Source organism: Pagrus major, chromosome 2 (genome assembly GCF_040436345.1).
Source record: "Pagrus major chromosome 2, Pma_NU_1.0".
Lineage (NCBI taxonomy): Eukaryota > Metazoa > Chordata > Actinopteri > Spariformes > Sparidae > Pagrus > Pagrus major.
This window is the reverse complement of record NC_133216.1, coordinates 4,531,336-4,548,397: the sequence shown is the minus strand read 5'-3', so window position 1 is coordinate 4,548,397 and position 17,062 is coordinate 4,531,336. Positions and strand designations below refer to the sequence as shown.

Sequence of the window (17,062 nt, the reverse complement as noted above, 5' to 3'; positions counted from 1 at the left end):
TTTAGCTGATTATATTTCAAAGAGAGTGGTCCTTACTACAATATAAATACTAGAAATATACTGCTGAGACATTTCCCAGTTTTAATATCGACATTTAGATTTCTTTTGACCTGCAAATTACCAATAAAATGGTTCTGTAATAACAAAGACATCTGGTGACACTGCTTCCTGTTAAGTCCAAGATTGTTTTGATAATGATAATAATAATGTTTATGTGTTAATTGTAAAGTGGATCAATCACCTGTTAAAGTAATATCCACTTTATGGTATTAATCATCGTCAACACTGAGCACTTTATTTAAATGAAGACGTTGTATATAATCACTCTAACAAGTGCTTTCCTCAAGTGCAACAAATTTCAGGAACATGCTCAATGAACACCAATTAAGAGAAAATGTGTGGTGTGCTTGTTGGCCACCGCACAACCACCTGTTCATGTATTTTTTTTGTTCTTCTTACTCAGGTCAGGGTGAAGAGGGCAAGCAGAGCGACAACTACAAACCATTTCCCCTGCTTCACCTTCATGTGGGCTCAGCAGGTACTCAAAGACTTCCAGGGAGATGTTGAGTCTTCGCTGTGTGCTCAGGGTTGCCCTCTCGGATATCTGCATCAATGTTATCCTGAGAAACTGACTGTTTTAGTCACAGTTCCACATGTAGACAGCAAATATCATTTTGTCAGCTGTATGCTCACTGTCCTCTAAAAGGCCCCGGGTAACTTTTCATCTTGCAGAGCAGGTGTCACTTCTTGACTCAGCTCTATTTGAACATAACTCATCACTTACAGCAATGTCACCAGTTTCATAACAAGCCCTTTTATCCTGAGAGAAACACCAACCTGCAGTGTGTCAGAGCGAACCTTTCTGATTTATTCAGTCTTTCATCACAGAGTTGGTGGCTGCTGCGTCTCATCGCTCTTGTTTCTGTCTCTGGTAGACAGCAGTCAGTGTACAACAGTCTGAACTGGGGCATGCATCAGTGGAATAAGACTGAAGTTCTCAGCTGGAATGAAATAATGATCATCTGAAAGTCAACACAGTGGTCAGTTAAAAAATCACATTTGAAGGATTTATCTTATGCAGAAAAACTATCATTTATTTCCTTTGTGTCTCCTTCTCTACAACTGATTATATCTGCCTGTTCCTGCAGAACCAGAACCAGATTAGAGATGCTCTAATCTGGTCAAGGTCCACATGACGAGGAAAACAAAAAATAAATAAATTTAAAAATGTGCTACTTGTGTATGCAGCATGCAACCTGCAAAGTAATTTCTAAATCAAGAACTTAAATGAATGTAGTGGAGTAAAAAGTACAATATTTGCCTTCAAAATGCAGTGGGGTGCAAGTAAGTGTCAGGAAATGGAAATACTCAAGTAAAGTACAAGTACCTCAAAATAGTACTTGAGGAACTGTAGTCACATTATATCAGTGTTCATCATAGACTTCAGGTTGTTGTGATGGTGGTGCCATTTGAACAAGTACTTGGGAGTTTTGTAAAGTTTGGCAGAAATAATGAGAAACCCGGAAATTGGACTCTTTAACTTCAGAAATAAAAGTTAAAAACGAAACTTTCTGAAAATCAAAGACAATGACATAAAACATATATATGTAAATATAGGCTTTTAGATACATTATGAAGAGAAACAATGTTTTTTTACAGCAATGCTAAAATGTTTTGTGTTTGTGGCCAACAATGAAGGCATTATTTTGAAAGTTTGAACCGGAAAATATAATTTTTTTAGCTCCTTTGACACAGATTGATTTTTAAATGTGGAGCTGAGGAGGAGGCGCACAGCAGACATCTGTCCGGTCAGACAGCTACAAACAAACAGTTCAAGTAGTTTCTCCGGTTGAAAATGAAACAATAAACGTGTTCAGGCAAACGACAGTGAAATCAGCCAATCGCTGCTCTCCTGTTCGATTGCGTATTGATTTGGGTTGGAGTCTCCTGTAGCCGCCGGGCTGCTCTCATCAATCTCAGCCACATTCAGCACCTGTGTGTGTCTGTGTGTGTGTGTGTGTGTTTGTGTGTGTGGATCTCCAGTCCGCGGGATTAAACTTTGAATGAACGGACCTTTGCAGTTTGCAGCTTTTGTCTCTGACTGGACTTCACCGCTCGCGATTATAACCGGATGCGACGTGAACGAGAGGAGGAATTAAAACATTGATGAGAGTTTGGCGAAAAGTGCAACTCGATTGAATGCGCGGCGCGTCGCTGCTGCTGGACTTCATCTGAGAGGAAAATAAAACCCACAAACCAAATCTGTCACCTCTTCATCTTTATGACGATGGAAAGAAATGTGTGCACTGCATCCCCAAAATAAAGGATTAACTCTGTGAGAACGCGGCAATCAATCCGGATCGATCGACGAGCCTGGTCGAGGAGTCCACCACCACAGGTGTCTAAACTGGATCCTACCGCCAGCATCGATTAACGGATTTGACTGATCATCACACACTCGAGACCCTTTAAAGGTAAGTTGGGACATTAGACGATAAATTACCTTTCTGTGTGAAATGAACAGGCTGGAGCTCGTTGTTGCAGCCCACTGAGGTTTTTGGTTCGGTGCCAGACAAACAACTGTTGTTCGGATCGGTCAGGACCTGCTGGTGTCCACTCACACCACAGGGGTCCGCATAATATCTGCTATAATATTCATTTATATGTCTCAGCAGATGGTGAGTGCTGAGGAGAATGTGTGAGAATTAGGTTTTAAAATAAGTCAAATTAATTTTTTACTGTGCAGTGAGATTTGTTTACGACTGCAGCATCGTCTGATCCGTGTTTCATAAAGTTTTTTCATTCATTATTGAGGGCTGACGTGCTTTAAATAAACCGTCTGAAGATATCCCGCATTTACCACACGCCGTGCTGCTTTCAGGGACAAGCTTGTGTGATTGTTTTAAAACCCAACATCATGATTCTCCCAACACAGAATTCTGATCTTTTAATGAGAATATGGACACTAACGCCTGTTGGTGATGAGAGGAGCTGTTGCATTAATGTAGTTACTGTCACACTGATGACGAGCAGCTCACAGGAAGTGTGTGTGTGCGGGGTCGATGTGATGTACTGGAGCTGTGAACGGGCTGAGCTCTCACTGTGGACCCCCCGCCGGCCACCCACCACCACCACCACCACCACCATCATCATCATCATCATCATCATCATCTTCCCGTTGCGCAGCGTCTAACGCGCGCTCTTGCTGCTCACGGTGGCGCACGCTGTTACGCACGGCGCGCCCTCCCGGAGATGTGTCGCTCTCTATGTGATGCGCCTCCACAGCATCCCCGTGTTGACCTGCAGAGCGCACTGCAAGCTTCATCAGAAGGGATATAAAAGCGGCGTGTGTGTTCTTCCTGCACAAACACACACACTTGTCTTCAGCTGATGTCAATTTTGCTTCCTACTTTTTCGTCCTTGTCAGCTCTTGTTGGTCTGTCATTCCCAATTTTTGACTGTTTGTCTACACCCTGTCTCCCCCTTTTCTCTCTGTCTGACTCTCTCTCTCTCTCTCCCTCTCCCTCCCCCCCTGCCTCCCTCTACTTGTGTATTTTGTGAGCACAGCCTCAGGCAGGCAGGCAGGGCTGAGTCTGTCATTGGGACTCACTAATGAGCCCTCCACTCTGTCTCTCCATGTGGAGGAATGTTTGCACTGGAGAGTGAGTGAGAGAGCAAAGGGGGAGAGAGGGAGTCACAGAGAAGGAGGGAGGGAGGGAGGGAGGGAGTGAGGAGCCAAGGAGTGGAGCATGAGAGGAGCTGTCGTACCTGCTGCTCTCACTGCTCAAATATTAACAACGGGTTTCTGGGAACCAATGCCGCTGCTCTGGGACAAGCCCAAACTGTGGAGGCAGCCGGGCTCAGTGGTTTGTGGACAGGCAGTCTGCTGCTGCCGCTGGAGGCACCGCTGCATCTAAAGGAGTCTGATGGAGGAGGAGGTCACAGAGCCCGATCCTCAGACAGTGGAGCCCACCGGCATGCCGCCGCCGGGGACACACTCTGAGGTAAATGGAGACTTGCCAGGCAACCCGTACCTGAGGGACGGGGCTGTGGACGTGATGGAGAGTCCGGCGAGGGAGCCTGTTGTGCTGCAGGATCCTGCTGAGTACAGTGAAAGCCACCAGTATGGGTAAGAATCAGCAGGGGAGAGATGGAGAGAAAGAGAGTCTGTTGCTGCAGGAAGCAGCTGGTAATGTGTGCAGAGATGTGGCACTTCTGTGAGACGCTCCCGTCTCTTTTCTCAGTTTGACTCCTGTTTGCAGTGAGGGTTTGATGGATTGTCTTTGCACCCAGTTGGCTGCATTTTTAAAGCATCATGTGTGCCTCTACTGCACAGTCCACAACACTGGGAAGTCATTTGCACCCACAGAAGGCGTTATTGATCCATAATGATAATTTTCACCTTATTATTTACATTACTGACACATTGTCAAACACACATTTGTTTGGTTGTCTGCGTTGCATAACTTGGTGTCATTGTACACACCTTAGGATCAGATATGGTTGAAAACAGTTGGTAATTGTTCCATGTTAATCATGCCTTGCTAAAAGAAACTGCTTTGTTTTTACATTGATGATTTTTAGCATCTGTTTGTGTGTTTGCTGTAGCAGTGTAGAGTATTTTCAAAGGTGTTTGCACAGATCTATGAGTAGACAGTCATCAGACGGCACCAAGCTGCTTGGCTGTATGGAAACGCCACAGACGTGTCAATAAATTTAAGAGCGATCACAATACCTCACTTTTGACTTGATATAAATTTATAGATTCTAGGGCTGCAACTTACGATCATTATTATCAATCGATTAATCATTTAGTCCATAAAATGTCAAATAATTGTCAGGATCGCAGAGCCCAAAGTGACGTCTTTAAATTGATTCTTTTGTACAATCAACAGTCCAAACCCCAAAGACTCTTCATCTACTGTCATAAAATGACAAAGAAAAGCAGCGAATCCTCACTTTTAAGATGCTGGAACCAGAAAATGTTTGACATTTTTGCTTGAAAAATTACTGAAACGATTAATCGATAATCCAATTTTCATAATCCAAAAACAAATGGAAACCAATCTTTTTCCGATTGACTAATCGTTGCAGCTCTAACAGATTCTACAAAAATCACGATCTTAGCTATATTTTAACAATGCTGTCATTTTCTGAACTGGTCATTTTTATGACCAGGTGGCTGTTTCTATTTTTCTCCAGCAGTGATGGAAAATGGTGAAACCACACTGAAAACTTGCTGCTACATTTCTCTCTATGGGTGGAAAGTTTTAAAGCATTCAGCAAATGTGGCCACACCTCAGTGTGTGACGTCTTAGCAGGTGTTTTTTTGTTCTCGCTGTCACATCTCTGAATCCAAACAGAAATGTGAAGCGGCAGAGAGCAGTGCAGAAGGTGTTAACTGCCCTGTGTGATTCAGTAGGGGATTTACGCTTAAAGCAAAGCTCACCTATCCGTTGGTATTATAGTTGAGCAGTTTGTCAGTGTGATGGGAAGGAATGCCAATTCGTCACTTCTGTGGAAATGGAGTCTTTTTTTTCTGTAGCTTGAAAGGGGAATTATTGAAACTACTGGTGTCTTTTCTCAACATAGAATTTGAGCCATACAGTACTCATAAAGATGTCACTGTGTCCTGGTCCTTTTTACACAAATGGTTTTGTGGCTGGAGGGTCTGCTGCCAGTACACCGTGTTCTGCTTGTGTCCCCATCAGTATCGGCCCATTGCTATTGGCTGTTGTGCTGCAGGGTCTGATGTGAGAAATTGCCATCTGGCCTCCTTGTCATGCAGAAAGCTTTGAATAAAGCTGCGCTCTTTTCATCAGGTTGCACTCTCCAAGAGTCAAGACTCAGAACTGAGGACTGGTTCAGTGCTCTGGCGTGGTCGTTTGATTAGTCATGTCGTAAAGAAAGAGGGAGAGGCTTGGCACTCGCAGGTCAGAGTGACATGTCAAAATTCAATGCAGAGGAGAAGATCACAGTGTGTGGTTTGTTTACTGTCAGGCTACACTTTCTTTTAAGAATCATTTCATGATTATTGTTCAGTCTTTCAAAAGGAGACGATTAAGAGAGGGTTTTATTATTTTTGAGCAGCCTGTCCAATCAGTTTAGTCTGTGAGATGGTGACGGTTTCTTTCAGGACAATTAACAAACAATAAAGACATGAATATAGGGCTGCAACTAATGATGATTTTCTTTATCGATTAATCCGCTGATAAATTGTTTTCAAATTGCTCCTTTTGTCCAACCAACAGTTAAAAACCCAAAGACTCTTCATTCAGGATCAGCAAATCCTCACATCGAAGGAACTGGAACCAGAAATTATTGACTATTTCCTTTAAGAACGAATGAAACGATTATTCAGTCATCAAAATACTCAGTAACTTTTCATCCACAAATTGACCAAACGACTTATTGTTGCTGCTCTAGACACGAATGCACCTTTTTGTGCAACATGTTTGAATTGTACTGTGTAGATGATTTATCAGAAACAGAAAACACTGACAAGAATTTTGATAATCACTCCATTGTATTAATGAAGAAAACACACATACCTCTCTCTGGATTCTTAAATGTGAGAGTTATCTGCTTTTTTCTCTTTTGTTTGGTCATAAATTGAACTGTAAATTGTTTGGGCTTTAGGGCAGCCTCACAGTTTGAAGCATTGTGGCATCTCAGAGCTTTTGATGAGCATTTTGCATTATTTTTCTGGCATTTTGACTAAAAGAATTGATTCAAGAAAACAAGATTCCTTTTAGAAGTGATGCTTAACCACACCTCCATGTAAAAGTGTGACTCTCGTCAATGATTCCTTATTGGACACGAATGAGTTCATCAGGCCTCCTCATCGGTGCTTCGAGGACACGCAGCATTTTAATGGTTACAGCTTAATTGCAGCTCAGTGCTTCTTCCTTCAGGGTCAAAGTGTTTTGATTAGTCATGTCATCTTTGTCTTATCCTTGAAGTGTCAGTACAAGAAGTGCTTTCCCTGTAAGGCATGCACACGACTTCAGTGTAGGTGGGTTTATTTATGTCTCGGCTGTAATTGGGTTCAGTTTTACTGTGACCCAGTCTTAACAACACTGAAAAGACTTAAAAGCGGCTTTAATGACGCAGTAATCGTTTCTCTACTGTCAGGCTACCTTAGAATAGTTTTACTGTGGTTGAGTGGAAATGCATTTTTAAAAGAAAACCATACATTTATGCTCTGAATGGGTTTTTTTTCTTCTCAAGTTTACCATTTTCTAATAGGAGATGTCTTTTAAAATGAGAGATTTTGAAAATAGATTTGAACTGTACGTTCACACCACGTTAAACACAGTTAGTGTTTCTTGACTAATCATCATCATCATCATCATCAGAATTTCGAAACCCATCATCATATCCAGCAATAAATGCAGCCATCCTCTACGTATAATGTTCGGGTCTTTAGTTACTTGAATCCATCAAATAAAAAAAAAAAGATGAGTTTCTGCATGCTGTCCATTGAATATAGAGCTTTTTATCAGGAGCATTCAAAGTGTCCAAATATGTTGAGACTTTGATCAGTTAATTCGATCATCTTGATTGATATCATGCAGAACATTTTCTTCTGTTACTCTTCGACCTGTGAAACTTGTACACTCCTGTTGCCTCGACTCAGGTGGATGTTGTTATATGTAATAATAAATATCAGTTGTTCATTTTCTGTATGCCTGATGTACTGAAGGTATTGCTGAAATTAAATGACAGAATTCTGACCTATGCGGCCACCTTTTTGTGAGCTGTTAAACTTAATCGTTACCTATAGCGACTCAACTTTAGGAAATTAATAGACTGGCAATAGCCTGATCATGACATTGGCAACCATTATATAAATTGGCAACAAGTACTTGGTCTTTGGTTTCCGTCAGTGGCAACCACTGTTTAACATGTTAAAAATACAGACGGCAAACAGAAAAAAGTGCCCCGCAAAATAGATACATTTTTAATATTTGTTGCATTAGTGATATTTGAGTATTGCTGCAACAGTCTGAGCCAGAACCAGACAGTGCTAGTGTGTCTGGTGCTGGTGTGTTTACTCGCCAGTGTACAGGCATCTGTTTTCTGAGACAATGACAAAGCAACCAGTGACTTTCTGGATTCATTTTACAGCTGCACTGCCAGGAACCGAGGGTGGAAAGTTAACTGAAAACACTTAATTCTGTATATGCTTCATTTAACTATCAGATAAAACACAAACTATATAGAATCTTGTTCTGTCACTGTATTAAAACTTGTAAACATATTTTTTCATTATTAAGCTGAGGTATAAGTGCGTATTAATCTTAATCATGACTAAAAGTGGCAACCATGTATAAAATTCTGCAACAAAAAGCTGATTCTAGGTTATCATCTGGAAACCAAACCCTGGGAATCAATCTGTAAAGAAATACATTTTGAGCAGAGGAAAGAGCAGAGTGTCTGAATAAACTCCGCAGGTCCAATCACAGCTAGTGCAGCCGTGTGTCCGCTCAATTCAACGTGTCCTTGAGCCGGACACCGAATCTGACTTTACTCACTCCCTGAAAGTTACTCTGGATAACCGCATTAGCTAATGGCCTCAACGTGATGAAAAATTTGATGGACTACCCTGTAAAACCAGGGCAGGTTTATTCTGCTTTCAGTGTGTCATGTGAGATTTTACACATTCCTGAGTTGTTCTGCCTGCCTGGATGCAACAGCTCCACTACAACAATTAACTCTGGTAAGACCTCCATACTTTTACACAAGATAGACTTCTTTACAACCATTTAAAGGTAATGAGTAAAGCTGAAACAATTAGTTGATCAATTGATCAGTGAACAGATCTCGGAAACTGTGATCAGCATTTTATCTCCATTTTATCTTACTCGATAACATAAACAATCGATCAATCAAATAATTAATGAACAGTGATACTGAGAGGGATAGTGATCGCAGCCCTGTTGTCAGGTGGAAAAAGGATCTTGATTGTATCCTCAAAGAACTGGGAATGTAGAATTCATCAGAGCAGCTTGCTCAGTAAAATACTGAGGCGATTTTATCTCTGAGTCATTTCTACGGCTCATTTTTATCAGCTATTCAATCTGACTATTAAATCCCAGAATCCTCGCCTCTTCTTCTACTGAACTGATACACCAGTGTGCAGAGAATAGAGATTAGATGAGGGGAAAAAAGAGAAAACATTGGATGTGGTCTTGGTTGAGGCTGTGGTGATTACTTCCTGATTTAAGTGATTACTGTATGTTGCTCTGCTCCTGAAGGGCAAATTAGCTTGTTCAGCTGAGACCTTGATCAATTTAATCAAGTGTAATGATGCTGAGGGATGTGAGCAGCTCTGTTCAACACTGTCTTCCTAAGGGGTTGGAGATCAGTTGTTTCACTGTTTCAGCACATTATCTCACAGCTCATCTGCTGCATTAAAAACATGATATCCTTGTGAGATGTTAAAGAAAATACTGCAGTAAACGCTTATGTCTTGTTAAGATGCCACGCTCGCTCTATGCTCTTATAGGCACAACTACGTCTGTGTTTGCCCGTGCTCCTCTCCAGTTGTTTGGAAAGGTCAAATACGTCAATACATGTAATTTGTGTTGTTCAGTGATACAGAGAGTGTTCTTGTGTCAGGGACTCTAAGAAGTTGGCTCATCTTTGCAAAGCTGTCAAAGCAAATCGTTATACAGTTCTGTTGAATTGATGTCAGAAGCTCTCTTCTTTGGGGGAGCTTTCAAAGAACCTGTGCAGCAGCTAGAGTTATGCAGGGAGAATGGCTGGGAGGTATCGACTTTTTGCGGTATATCGACGTATTTTCAAACGAGATTTACGATAAGACAATACCATCAATTGATCTAGTTTGATGTTCTGTTAAAGACAAACCTGTTTCTTCCTGTGAAGTTGTGGGAGTGACTGCATCGAGCCTCTCTCATGCTCCACACGCAGCTGTGCCACAACTTTGCTCAGACGTTCTCCTTCTAACGAAGAGAGACAAGTGGCTTAAAGAACACTGGAGCCTTTAACAAGCACCGTTTACTTCATCAGGCCCACAGTAAGGCAAATCAAAGTTCTCAGGTGACGCTTAGTATCACACATTCAATGGTTGCCATCTTGACTCTCTTACTCTCTGTACACAGTCTGAACTAGTATCTGCTTTGCACCCCTAGTGGTATAAAGTAAAACACATATAAAAATATCTAGATATATATTGTGTATATATTATGCATCGCAATTAAGCCTAAAAGTACTGAGATATGATTTTTGGTCAGTATCGCCTAGTGATGCTTCATTTAATCGATTAGTGGAGTACGTACTGAGATTTACTTTTGTTTGTTGTTTTCCGCACCATCAGACCAAAATGAGAATATATTAAGATGTAAATTAATTAAGGGAAAGCACACAGTCCTCACACCTGAGAAGCTAGAACCAGTTCATTTGATTCTGGCTTCATAAATAATGAGTAGTTTCAAAGTCCACTCTCAGATGAGAAAACTGTCACCACAAAATCCATTTAGAATAGAACAGCTACAAAATATGTAGACCGTTGAGGTTATTTTCTCCGACTTGTCTCAGTGTCGTTCAACATCATTCAGCTCCTTGTTGTTGAACACGCCTGTCCTCTGCTCAGTGCTGGTTAGCGTGAGCTTTTAGCTGGATAAGCAGATTACTTAAGAGTGCAGAGACAAAGTGACAGAAACGTGAGAAGACTGACAATGTTGCACAAAACACACACTTCTGCCGCTGTAAAGCCAAAGGGCAATTTCCACTTTTCCCTCCATTCTCAGCTTTTCAAAGTAATTAAAAAAACTCAGAAAAAACTCAGTTATTCCGCACTGAATGCACAGCCTGGTCCTGACCGATTTATGGTAATGGCATGTAAGTAAATTCTGTCCCTGCATAGTAAATCCTTCTGACCAATAAACCCAGGATAGTTTACACCTGCGACAAACAGCTGACTTCAGACATTGTGTATATATAACAGCTATATGGGTTGGCCCGTAACAGAACAGACAAGAGCGATGATTGTAATATTCATAATGACAGCTGAGAGATGACTGAATAATTGATGAATTAGAAAATGAAAAAACCTGACATTACATGCAGGAAAGCTGGTCATAAAAAGGCTTGAGGCGTCGGTGCAGACGTCTTAATATTCATGCTTATTAAACTGACAAACAAGAAAGATGCAGGGGACCTTTTTTCAATTTGTGAGGTAACAGATGGCCGACAGCTCTAACTAGTGAAACATGATCATTGGTTGGTGCCGGACGTAGAGGTAAAAAGCCTTAAAGGGGCTAATGGTAGCAAAAAGTAAAATTAAAGATATATTTTACCATTTATTGAACAGATATTCCAATATAATTTACTGTCGCTGCCAAGAATCTTTTTTTGTCTTGTGCCTTTTTTATTGATAGGACTGCTGAAGATATGAGAGGAAAGAGGGAGAGGCAGAGAGGGGATGAACCCCTGAACACCAGACGGGCTATGTGGCGCCCCCACTACAAGAAAAGTTAGAAAACAGAGTTAACACTTACTTACTTAAACGCTTCTTACTGGTTCTGTTTGAACATACACATCAGATATTATGTGCAACACATGACAGTGCTGTTTATGTGTGTTATTTGTGTCGTTTCTATTCATATCTCATTATTCACTTTGCTATTATGCCAAAAACAAACATACTGTGTTTGTTTTTTTTAATCACTAGCTGCTGATCTCTGCCTGCCTCTGTGATATCTCCTGATGTTCATCTAACGCGAGGGGCGTCATTGTTTGGTAACATTACAACTTAATTGTGACAATAACAAACATTAGGCTGCAAACTTCCATTTCTGCTCCGTCACTGTGTGATACAGAATCTTCTATGTTCACTTCACATTGCAACCTAGAAATTTCCACACCTCTCGTTGCCAGGTTGTGAAAAATCCCTTTGCTGGTTTGTACCCTCCTCCAGTATAACTTGCTCTGACTTTTTATATCGCCATTTCTAAAAAGGCCTCATGTCTGCAGTTATAAGTAATATAAATGTTGCAAGTGGCTAAACTGTCCACAGAAGAGGTCTTAATGTGTTAGTACTGTATCTCTCTTCCCTTTATCTTTTAATTGCAAAAAAACAATTATCAGGCTGCGCAAAAAAAATGGCTTCTTGCTGATAAAGCATTGATAAAACATTTGTTACAACAAAAACAACCTTGTTACACTAAGTATGCTTTATTACAGAGCAGTATGACCAGTGCAGTAATGATTCACCTGCCAGAGGTATAGTATAATGTATAATGTCTAGTGTATGGGAGGAAACTAGCAACACAAGCACACAAGAGTTCGACTCATTCCCCTCAACAGAGAACACATTTGTGAATTTGGTAAGCAACCTTGAACAGCAGCCTGCACGTGTCACGCTGAGGATTACACTGAATGTTTTTAGTGTTTTACACTTGATGCTGCTGAAAACCCAAAGAGTAGAACTGCTGCTCGTCTTCCAAAGAGTTACTTGCTACTGTTAGACACATGTTGAATGTTGAAGGTTTGTATTATCAAAGCTACAGTAATTGTGAGGCTGCAGAAACATGTTGTAAAATTCAACTGATAAAGAGAGAAAAAAACATTGAGAAGCCCAAAGCTCTCTGGGTATAATGTTTCAGCCCATTCTGAACTCCTCATTCTGTCTCAAAAGCATCTCCTCCAGGTGCTCATCGAGACGAAATCCAATTAGAGAGAAGGAAGTCGGCGCCCAAATCTCTCTGCTCTGTGTGCTCTTATTTTCCTCCTGTGCCCTTGGGCTTCGATTTATTGAATAATTAATTGCCTCACTCACATTTGCACATACAGTACACACACGCATGCTCTCGCGCACAGACACATACACATACATTCACTACATTTACCTCTAGTTATACGAGTTCTCCTCACTGTGTGACTTCCCATTTAGCGAATGAGTTCTGCTTCATTTATCGATCTCGTTTATGCGGTGCCCCTCGGACCTTAATTTGTTTCTGCTTCACCAGTATCACAAATGGTCACATCAGCTCCTTGTTGCTGATTATGGCTTTACATTTCTTTTCTTTTTGTCTTTTACTTTGGTTTGGTTTGGTTGAAAAGAGGATTTATGCACCTCTCATGTTACTTCTCACAATATTATTCTTGATAAGTGGCTAGTTTGAATGCCTGACAACAGTGATGATCAAAAAAAATGCCACCCAGGCTTCCTCCCTCTTGATGAGCCTTGTTTAGAAACATGTGTAATGTGTGGAGCTTTTAATTGGTGTTTGTGCACAGAATTAATCTCCCAAAAAACCCAAGAGAGAAATCTGTTCAGCCCCTCTCCTCCCTTCACTTCTGTCTAAATGTGTCCTTCTGTTGTCCCTCAGGGAGGAGAAGATGCCGTTCCACCATGTGACGGCAGGCCTGCTCTACAAGGGGAACTACCTGAGCCGCTCGCTGTCGGACAGCGACAGTGACGTGATGGCCAGCATCTCTGTGGAGGAGCTTGACGGTAAGGCTTCTCAGTAAACTGTCTGGCTGCTGTCCTGCCGTACGCTTAATGTGCTTTAAAAGTGATTTGGCTGCTACTGCCTGCCTTTTTACCCCCATAATCATTGGCACCATTTCACTACTAATGAAGATGAGCAGATTATGCTGAAACATCTAGGCTACTGGATGTTGTTACTGTAATCTGACACATTTATTCAGTAGCATTTCAGTGTATAAAATATCCAGAACTCATACTCGAGTAAAACAAACATATTACTGTGGTAGAACTGAAAGTCACCTATGTGAAAACACTTGAGTAAAAAGTCTTAAAGTACATGTGCCCTCATAGCTCATCTGGTAGAGTCCTCAACGCTGGCCCGGGTTTAATTCCAGTCCTTTGCAGATGTCTTCCCTCACTCTCTCCCTCGTTTCCAGTCCCCCTCTAAGCTGTCCTATCAGATAAAAACTTAAAAAAGGTCCGTCTTCGATCGAATGTATCTGATATTAAATGTACTTAAAACAGAAATTGACAACTTTTCAACCCCCTCCAGCATTTCCCTGTGGTATTTTGACTTTGACACAACACTGGAGAGCTCTCCATCTAGTAAATGCCGGTCCGTTTACACTGAATGACTCTCCCTCTTCCCCTTCTTTATCTCCTCCATCACCCGCATTCTTTTTCTTTTGCAGTGTTTCCACAGTTATTCCAGTTGTTCCATTGTAACCTGGGGATGGCAACCAGGGAAAACAATGCCTCTTCCTGTTTTGGTTGCGCAACATGCTTCCTTTTGTGCCATAATTCAACCTTGAAAAATTGAGAAATGGAACAATGGCATTGTGAAAGCAGGTTATAGGGACCCAATCTATACATGGATGGTGTCATTATTCTACAGACATCAAGCTGTCTGTAGAATTAATTAATGAACTTATTATTAATGCCTGTGCTTGGGTTTGATCACATATAAAATCACAAACAAATACATTACCTCATCGTGATCCATCCTAGCAAAGATCTTTACAACAGCAGGCGCTGGTGTCGTACCGCTTTTGTTTTGTTTTAGAATCAACAGAAACTGAAAGTTCCTCGTTGTCACTTCTAGTATCAAAAGTAGTGACCATGTGTCCTGTGGCAGACAAAAATGTATTGTGATAGCAAGGATTACAGGGAACCAATGTAAACTTTGATGGTTTCATTATTCTACATCCATGAAAATATCCAATTAACATTTACTTCATAATGATACGTCGAAGTAGAAAATTTGTCTATTGCCAGTTTAAATACAGTACTTGAGTGATTGTACTTAGTTACATCCCACCACTGGCAGCATTTCAGTTGTTGTTGAAATCACAATCTAAACATAGTGCCTCTATCACAGTGTTCTGGAAGGAAAAATAAAGTACGTGTATTTGCTTTGTGTTTTCAGTTGTAGCCAAATTTCAGTTAATTTATTTTCAGAACCAACGCTGAGGTCAGCTCAACTGGGCAAATAAAAACAACAAAGTTAGACTAGAATGGTTGCAAATGGAATATAGTCCTGCATATAAATGATTAAAACTCACTGCAGCTTTATGTTTAGTTACACTTCATGCCAGGTTGAGGGGGACGCAGAGCCAAAACTAAGAAAAAACGTTAAAGCACTTAAAGAACAACATTGGCTGCAATTTCGATGGTCTTTGACTGTACAGTATGTACAAAAGCAAAGTGTAAACAAAGATAATGAAGCAGAGGACAACAGGAGACCCACGGCCAGTCACGTGATTTGAAGGCAGATCAGACGGTCACACAGTTGGAGCCACTGCATAAAAATGACTATTTTTGGGCATCAAGCCTGTTACACACTGCAGAATCCCAAACCATATGGAGCTTCGTTTTTCAGATAACATTTCAGGTTACCTAACAGATCCTCAAATGACATAGTATATCCCGGAGGGCTAATAGATAGACTTGTGACAGGTTTTGTTTTGAAGGACAGAAGGCGATCCAAGTCAGTTTAATAGTCAGCAATGCTTTGAAGACAACACAATGCTACAAAACCTCCAGCTTCATCCTCACCTGAGCCAACAGAGCACAGCGATGCATTATTCTCCTGGTACCTTATCTCACCAGGAGCATTCATGTCTGTTGGCTTCTGCCTCTGGCTTCACGTCTGTAGCAGCGGCTGTTTATGAACCTTTTGTTTTGGAGTCTGTCTGAGAGTAATCACCTGGGCCTGTAGAACACAAACCTGATCAATTACAGCCTGCTGGAGTCAGCAGTGGCAGCCTCACAGCCGGCACACAAACTCAACTCCTCCAGATCTCCAAAATATTAATCCATCGATGCAACATTAAGCTGCCGCCTGGAAAATTGGCTGCAGCGTGCACGGTAATAGCCAGATACTCTGTCAGGGTTGAGTTTTAATATGCATGGAGATATCTGCAGCGTATGAAATTCTCATTCCTGTTCCAGGGGGTTGATGTTGCTTGGAGAATAAGAAACTGCTCGTGTTTAGAGGGTCTTCATGAGGTCAACTAAACACTGTGAAAATGGAGCCTGTCACCTGTATAATTACTATGAGTATTTACTATATGCTGTTTGTTGAGTGGTGGTATCACAGCAGCTCAGGAGTGTGGATGTTACCACTCTCTGTAGTTTATTTGAGATCTGAGTGGGAGAAATTACTCATTCATAACATTCATTCTTGTTATGAAGTGCTTGTCACCAAAGCACTTAACCTCATAAAAAAATCTCACCCATTTTCTGAGTGTCATAAATTAGTCACACTGAAGTGCACAGATGTCACACATCCACATTCTGCTGAAATCACTACAGATTTCTCTCAGCAATGGTGTCCCTTGATTGTAAATATCCCTTGAGTTACTATATATAAAAACTCCTTATACACTTAAGATCCTGTCCTCTAATCAAATTCAAATTTTGATATTGGACACAAACGATGCAAAATGTAGACGTATTTAGGCTAAAGAGAGCGACTCGGGTGTAGCTCACAGCTGCAATGAGCTCACGGCATCATAACGTTTCCTGTTGAGTGATGTTGAATGAATCCCACAAAGCATTATTATTGCACCAAAACTGAAAACATTGCTCTCTCAAAGTGAAATAATCATTTTACACAAACTGTATTTTTTGACAGTTTTTATGTACCTGGAAGTAGAGCTGCAAAGATTAGTCGATCAGTCAGATGCAAGGAAGTAATAATTGATCGGGCAACTGATAATTGATCAGTTATTTCAGTCATTTTTCAGGCAAAAAGGTCAAACGTTTGCTGGTTCCAGTTCTTTAAATGTGAGGATTTGCTGCATTTCTTTGTCATTTATGACAGTTAATAAAGAGTCTTTGGTCTTTGGAGTGTTGGTCACACAAAAAAAGAAATTCGAAGACGTCACTTTGGACTAACATTACGATTAATCAATCAAGCAGCTTAATTGATAATTAAAATGATCATTAGATGCAGCTCTCCCTGGAACACTCTATCCAGTAAACAGATATTTGGATGTATTTTGAGAACTGAAGTCAAAGCCACCACACAATTTCCATTTTTCCTGTCATTGCAGCTTATTTTGAATGGATATATGGCATGTTTGCCAAACACATGTAGTG

The 17,062-nt window shown here is 40.9% G+C and overlaps 1 protein-coding gene across 1 annotated transcript in view; it reads left to right on the top strand.

The window, feature by feature from the left end:
• Nucleotides 1–1,902: 1,902 nt before the first annotated feature.
• The window catches only part of caln1 (calneuron 1), a 71,474-nt gene continuing 56,314 nt past the window's right edge, over nt 1,903–17,062 (top strand). Inside the window, exons 1-2 of the mRNA XM_073491240.1 lie at nt 1,903–2,474; nt 13,359–13,483. Coding sequence (XP_073347341.1) covers nt 13,369–13,483 — 115 coding nt within the window. The 5' untranslated portion in view covers nt 1,903–2,474; nt 13,359–13,368. The remainder of the gene's footprint in view (nt 2,475–13,358; nt 13,484–17,062) is intronic.